The 6,528-nt window shown below is 51.7% G+C and overlaps 1 protein-coding gene across 3 annotated transcripts in view; it reads left to right on the forward strand.

The window, feature by feature from the left end:
- Positions 1 to 6,528, forward strand: part of CPT1A (carnitine palmitoyltransferase 1A) — a 57,704-nt gene that overhangs the window by 21,224 nt on the left and 29,952 nt on the right. For all 3 annotated transcript variants that reach the window (XM_047877176.1, XM_047877177.1, XM_047877178.1), the window contains exons 4-5: positions 1,736 to 1,907; positions 3,703 to 3,804. In XM_047877176.1, the coding sequence (XP_047733132.1) occupies positions 1,736 to 1,907; positions 3,703 to 3,804 (274 nt within the window). The remainder of the gene's footprint in view (positions 1 to 1,735; positions 1,908 to 3,702; positions 3,805 to 6,528) is intronic.

Below are 6,528 nucleotides of genomic sequence, written 5' to 3' on the forward strand. Positions count from 1 at the left end.
TCCAGTGTGGACTCTTAACACTGGATTATATTTAGAAGTCTTGGCTATTTACAGCCCTTTATAATCTGGGTCTTTATACGATTTGTTTCTTTGCTCCCTCTAAACCAATTGCGGTGAACTGGGCCGTCCCTGGCCCAGATTTAGAAAGAACAGATTAAGAACCACCGTCTTCCAGGCTTGAGGGTCATTCTGGAACCATCTTCCTGGAGAGCATCTCCGACGGTCCCGGGTGACTGTTTTCATAAGCATAGACGTACTGGCTGTGTGGGATGTGCTCTGTGTTTGTCTGGCCCCTGCAGCCTCGGAAAGAATATGTTCTTTAAAAGAAAGCTTTTTTGGGGGGTACCTGGGTGGCTCAGTCAGTTAAGTCTCTGACTTCGGCTCAGGTCACGATCTCAAGGTTCATGAGTTCGAGCCCCACGTTGGGCTCTGTGCTGACAGTGCAGAGCCCGCTTCGGATCCTCTGTCTCCCTCTGTCTATGCCCCTTTCCCTTGTGGGCTTTCTCTCAAAAATAAATAAACAAAAATAAAAGAAGGCTTTTTTTTTTTTGCTAATGCTTGTCATCCAAGTATCCATATGTATATTATATTAAAAATCCGGAATGTGTCATCTCTTTGTTAACGTTATGATACTCTCCAATTTTTGTGGACCTAACAGGTATGTGTCTTTTTCTTCAGTGATGTAGGACTTCGGAATCCAAAGCATAGATGATCTGAGAGATAGGTTCTTAAATGCCTAGATCTAAGCTGGCTTATAGATTACACTATCCAAAAAGAAAGTGTAGAGATAAAGCAGAGGCTACAGTTAAACTTGGACACAAGATTTTTTTTTTTAAGTTTATTTATTTATTTTGAGAGAGAGAGACAAACAGAGCACCAGAGTGGGGGAGGGGCAGAGGGCGGGGAGAGAGGGAGAGGGAGAGAGAGAGAGAATCCCAAGCAGAGACCATGCTATCAGTGCAGAACCCCACATGGGGCTCGATCTCACAAATGGTAGGATCATGACCTGAGCTGAAACCAAGAGTCAGACACAACCTCCTGAACCACCTGGGCACCCCGAGCTTAAACACAGGATTTGACGGCTTATAGAAAGACACAAATTTTGGAGCAAAAGTATTTTACCTTGAAGATAATTAGTTTCAATGTCACTTAAGCATGATAAGGTGTTAACTTGGCGGTTTTTCAATAGTGGAAGTACCTTTAGCTTCTGTATATTGGTTGTGTTAATAATTTGAAGCACACTTAAATCATTTAAAAAAAGGAGATACAACTGACGTATAATGTCATGTTAGTTTCAGGTGTATAACATCATTTGGTAGGTGCATATACCTTTAAGTGATTACCACCAGCCTAATTAATATTCATGTCCCCATATAGGTACAAATTTTTTTTTCTTACGGAGAGAGCTTTTAAGATCTACTCTTCTAGCAATTTTTTTGAAAAGTGTGTACTTATTTTGAGAGAGAGAGCAAGTGTGCATGCAAGCAGGGGAGGGGCAGAGAGAGAGAGAGAGAGAGAGAGAGAGAGAGAGAGACTCCCAAGCAGGCTCCTCACTGGCAGCACAGAGCCCGACATGGGGATCAAACTCACGAACCGTGAGGTCGGATTCTTAACTGACCGAGCCACCCAGGCTAGCGTCCTCCCTTTGGTTCGGGGTCCAGAGTGTCACTGGTGTCGAGGGGAGGCTGCTCTGGCTGGCAGTGCGTAATGCATTCTCGGCTTGTCTCGTCCCTAGCGGCTACATGTCCAGCCAGACGAAGAACGTGGTCAGCGGCCTCCTGTTCGGCACGGGGCTGTGGGTGGCCCTCATCATCACCATGCGCTACTCCCTCAAGGTGCTGCTGTCCTACCACGGCTGGATGTTTGCCCAGCACGGCAAGATGAGCCGCGCCACCAAGATCTGGATGGTAACGGAGCCTCCCTTCGCCCTCGGTGCCGGACGCGTGTGGATTTTTAAATTTTTTTTATTTCTGAGAGAGAGAGAGAGAGAGCGACAGAGCATGAACAGGGGAGGGGCAGAGAGAGAGAGGGAGACACAGAATCCAAAGCAGGCTCCAGGCTCCAACTGTCAGCACAGAGTCCGATGTGGGGCTCGAACCCATGAACTGTGAGATCGTGACCTGAGCTGAAGTTGGACGCTTAACCGTCCGAGCCGCCCAGGCGCCCCTGGTATTGGTTTTTCCTTTTTTTTTTTTTTTTTTTAAGTGCTTTTATGGGGCACAGTTTGACGTACAAAAGGCCGTAGCTGTTTAGCAGTGTGTCCTTGGGGACGTGTGCACCTGCAACCCCATGATCAGTCTCCGGGCCATAGACTTAGTTCCTTGCAAAGTTTCCTCACGCCCTGCCCCGTTTTCCTCCGTGGAAAGAGCCCGTGAACGAGATCCACCTTCTCAGCAAGGGTTTAGGCCCACAGTGCGGTGATGTCGGGGACAGGGCCAGTGCCCCGGCCGGGCAGCCGCTGCCCCGTTCGCCGCGGTATCGGTCCTTCTGTGGCTGGCTCGCCTCACCTGGCACGGAGTCAGGTGCGGGTGCCTTGTACTTCCAAAGGAGGATCCCCGTGGACCTCTCCCCTCCACGCTCGGCTGGTTGACCTGGGAGTTGGCCTCTCCTTGCTGGCAGGGGCATTGCTTCCCCATGACTCACACGTGTGGCCAAAGAGTAAAGAGTCCGGGAGTCCTGAACGTGGTATATTAGCGTGTGCTAGGCTCGCCATCCATCAAAGTAAAGTGACATCCGTCTGCAGCTTTCAAAGGTCTTCTGACTGAGTGGTTCCCCTAGCCGACCGGTCTGACCAGGTCTGCTCGGTTCACCCTTCTCCCCGAGGGGGTTTTGCCTGCTCTCCTGGGCCCGTAGTCTGAGCGTCCCCTCGTCTGCCGTGCATGTGGACGTTTGTCCGACTTCACCCGTGACGGCTGAGCCCCACCTCCCGGGGCCCACCCGCACCCACACGCTTCGCTCTCCTCCAGACCGACTTCCTGTGCCCACGTGGCTGTGAGATTTCAGTTTTCCAGAGAAGCAGAATTTAACACCCATGAGAGAGTCAGAGACGGCACCCACACTTCACAGAATAAAGCTAAACGGTGTTCCCACGATGGCATTCTGGTCATGTCCGGTTGAGTCCCAGCCACCCCCCCCCTCCCCACCCCTCCTTGAGCCCTAGAAATGCCTTTGAGGTCTGGTCCATAGGAGATGACCAGTTACGACACCAAGGTTAGATCATTCCAGATGAAAGCGAGGGCCGATAGGCAGATAGATGCGTGCTGTCCATTGGGCTTGGCGGTGGCTGAGGGGGGGCCGCACCGCTGCTCCTGGGGTTGGCTCGAGCCCAGGCCTCTCGGTCCAGCCCCTCGTCACCGTTGCCAGAGTTTTGAGCCAGTCCCTAACCCGAGGGCCTCGCAGAACCAGCTGACTGACACGGGGCCCGCATGCAGCGGTGCAGTCAGACAGCAGAATCTGGGCGCCCAAGAAGGGGTCCTGTCCCGGGCCCCTCGCGGCATGTGTCAGACTTGGGCTTTCATCAGCCTGGGTTTCGTTTGGGCTTCCCTGCTTGTTTGTGTGCCCGGGGGCGGAAAACAGACCAGAAGGGGACACAGGCCACCGCAGAACGTCCGCAACCAGTCGGCAAGTCGTCTGCGCTTGAGAACCGGTTTCACATCTTTAACGCGGTCTCACGTTCTAAAACGTACCTTTTTTGTTTTTAAGGGCATGGTCAAGATCTTTTCAGGCCGCAAGCCCATGTTGTACAGCTTCCAGACGTCTCTGCCACGCCTGCCGGTCCCTGCGGTCCAGGATACTGTGAACAGGGTAAGCGTGGCTTCAGCTCACTGTGACGCCCGCTCCGAGGTGCAGGTGTCCTGGGATTCCGCTTTGTGACCGGGTTAATTTACCATCGTTGGGTCACGGACTTGTCTGGCTGTTGTGGGAGATCTTTTCCTTTCTGATGTAGCAGCATGTGTTATGTGTTTTACTGTTTTTTTTTTTTTTAATTTTACTTTTTTAAATGTTTATTTGTTTTTGGGAGAGAGAGACAGAGCATGAGCAGGACGGGGGTGGAGAGAGAGAGGGAGACACAGAATGTGAAGCAGGCTCCAGGCTCTGAGCTGTCGGCACAGAGCCCGACGCGGGGCTCGAACTCATGGAACTTGAGATCGTGACTTGAGCCGAAGCCGGACGCTCAACCGACTGAGCCCCCTAGGCGCCCCGTGTTTTACTTTTTTAAATGTTTATTTGTTTTTGGGAGAGAGAGACAGAGCATGAGCAGGACAGGGGTGGAGAGAGGGAGACACAGAATGCGAAGCAGGCTCCAGGCTCCGAACTGTCGGCACAGACCCCGACGCGGGGCTCGAACTCATGAACCTTGAGATCGTGACCTGAGCCGAAGTCAGATGCTCAAACGACTGAGCCACCCGGTTACCCCCGTATTAGGTGTCTTTTAAAAGGTATCACCCTTGTTAGAGAAACGGCTTCACAACGTTTTTCTTAGATAGCTTCGTTGAGCCATAATTCACACGCGTACAGATCCATCCCAAGTATCTAGTCTGACGGTCTGTTAAGTGATTAGCGTTTTACGTTGTGATAAAAGTGTATATGGAACGTAAACATGACCGTTGTAACCACTTGGAAGTGTGCAGTTGTGTGGCATCGAGTACATTCTCTTAGCACAGCCTCCACCACAGTCTAGTTCCAGAACTTTCCGTCAGCAAAGCCCCGTGCCTGTGAGCATCATAACCCGTTTTACGCCCCAGCCCCCCGGCTCCCACTAGGCTGTCTCTAGGTTTGCCTGTCCTGGAAGTTTCCTGTAAGTGGAATCCTGCAATATGTCCTGTGCGCCCGGCTCTTAGACCGTTGAGATTTATGTGTCCCTCAGTCTGTCATTCCTATTGATGGCTGGATGCTATCCACCTGTATGGTCGGACCGCACTGTATTCATCCATGCATCTGTCGATGGACATTTGAGTTTTTTCCACCGTTTGGTTGTCGTGAATGGTTTTCGTTTTCGTTCAGGCACCTGCTTGTGGTTCTCTCGGGTGCGAGCCTGGCACTGGGATCACGGGATCAGGGAGGATTTCTTGTTTAACTTGTCAAGGAACAGCCGTGCTGGTTTCCACGGCGCCCGCGTTCCCACCGCAACCAGTTTTTGCCTGTCCTGTGGCCCCACTTTAAAAACGTCTTGGCTTTTGGGGCCCCTGGGTGGCTCCGTTGGTTGAGTGTCCGACTTCGGCTCAGGTCATGATCTCGCGGTTCGTGGGTTCGAGCCCCGCGTCGGGCTCTGTGCTGACGGCTCAGAGCCTGGAGCCTGCTTCCGATTCTGGGTCTCCCTCTCTCTCTGCCCCTCCCCTGCCCATGCTCTGTCTCTGTGTCTCAAAAATAAATAAAAACATTTAAAAACATGTCTTGGGTTTTGAATCCAGGCTTAGTCATTTAGTTTCTGTTGGCTTTTTCGAGTCCCCTCTCCTCTCTGCTCTCGTGTGCCCTCCCCTGAGGACGGGCCTAGCGACACCTGTGGTTCTGGTGACTGGCTCGAGCTCATTCTAAGTGTTGTTTTCAGTTCCGCGAATGCACCTCTCACTTTGAATAAACTCGAACAGCCGGTTGGTTTCAGCAAAGGGGCCCCACCTTTAAACATTCAAGGAGATTTCTAGAGATTTCATTGCTGCCTCAAAGCTGTTTTCACAGCAGATAATATTGGCACAGTGAAACGTTTCCTGGTAAACCGAGGGCTTTACTTTCTTGTTTGTTTGTGATGTTTATTTTTGAGAGAGAGAGTGGGAGCGGGCAAGGGGCAGGGAGAGAGGGGGAGAGAGCACCCAAAGCAGGCTCTGTGCTGTCAGCAGCGAGCCCATCACGGGGCTTGAACCCATGAACTGCCGGATCGTGACCTTGGGTGAAGTCGGATGCTCAACCAACTGAGCCCCCCAAGCTCCCTTCTTTTCTTGTTTTTGTTTTTCATAATTGTTTTCATTCTTTTTTTGTTCTTTTCAAGTTGGTTTGCTTATTTAGGAGTCGGGGAGGAGCAGAGAGAGGAGAGGCAGAGAGTCCCAAGCAGGCTCCACACGGTCAGCGAAGAGCCCGACGTGGGGCTCGAACTCACAGATTGTGAGATTATGACCTGAGCCAAAGTCAGACGCTTAACCGACTGAGCCGCCCAGGCGCCCCAAGATTTTCTTTGCTTTTAATTTTTTTAATGTTTAGTTTTGAGAGAGAGAGAGAGAGAGAGAGAGAGAGAGAGCATGAGTGGGGGAGGAGCAGAGAGAGAGGGAGACAAAGAATCTGAAGCAGGCTCCAGGCTCTGAGCCATCAGCCCAGAGCCCGACGCGGGGCTTGAACTCACCGCGAGATCGTGACCTGAGCTGAAGTCGGACACTCAACCGACTGAGCCTTCCATGCGCCCCGCAAGATTTTATTTTTAATCTCTACACCCAGCGCAGGGCTCGAACTCCTGACCCCGAGATCAAGAGCCACGCGCTGTACTGACTGCGTCCGCCAGGCGCCCCGCTTGGGGAAGATTTTTAAACCTTTGAAATCTGT

This window comes from Prionailurus viverrinus, chromosome D1 (genome assembly GCF_022837055.1).
Source record: "Prionailurus viverrinus isolate Anna chromosome D1, UM_Priviv_1.0, whole genome shotgun sequence".
In the NCBI taxonomy this organism is placed as follows: Eukaryota; Metazoa; Chordata; class Mammalia; order Carnivora; family Felidae; genus Prionailurus; species Prionailurus viverrinus.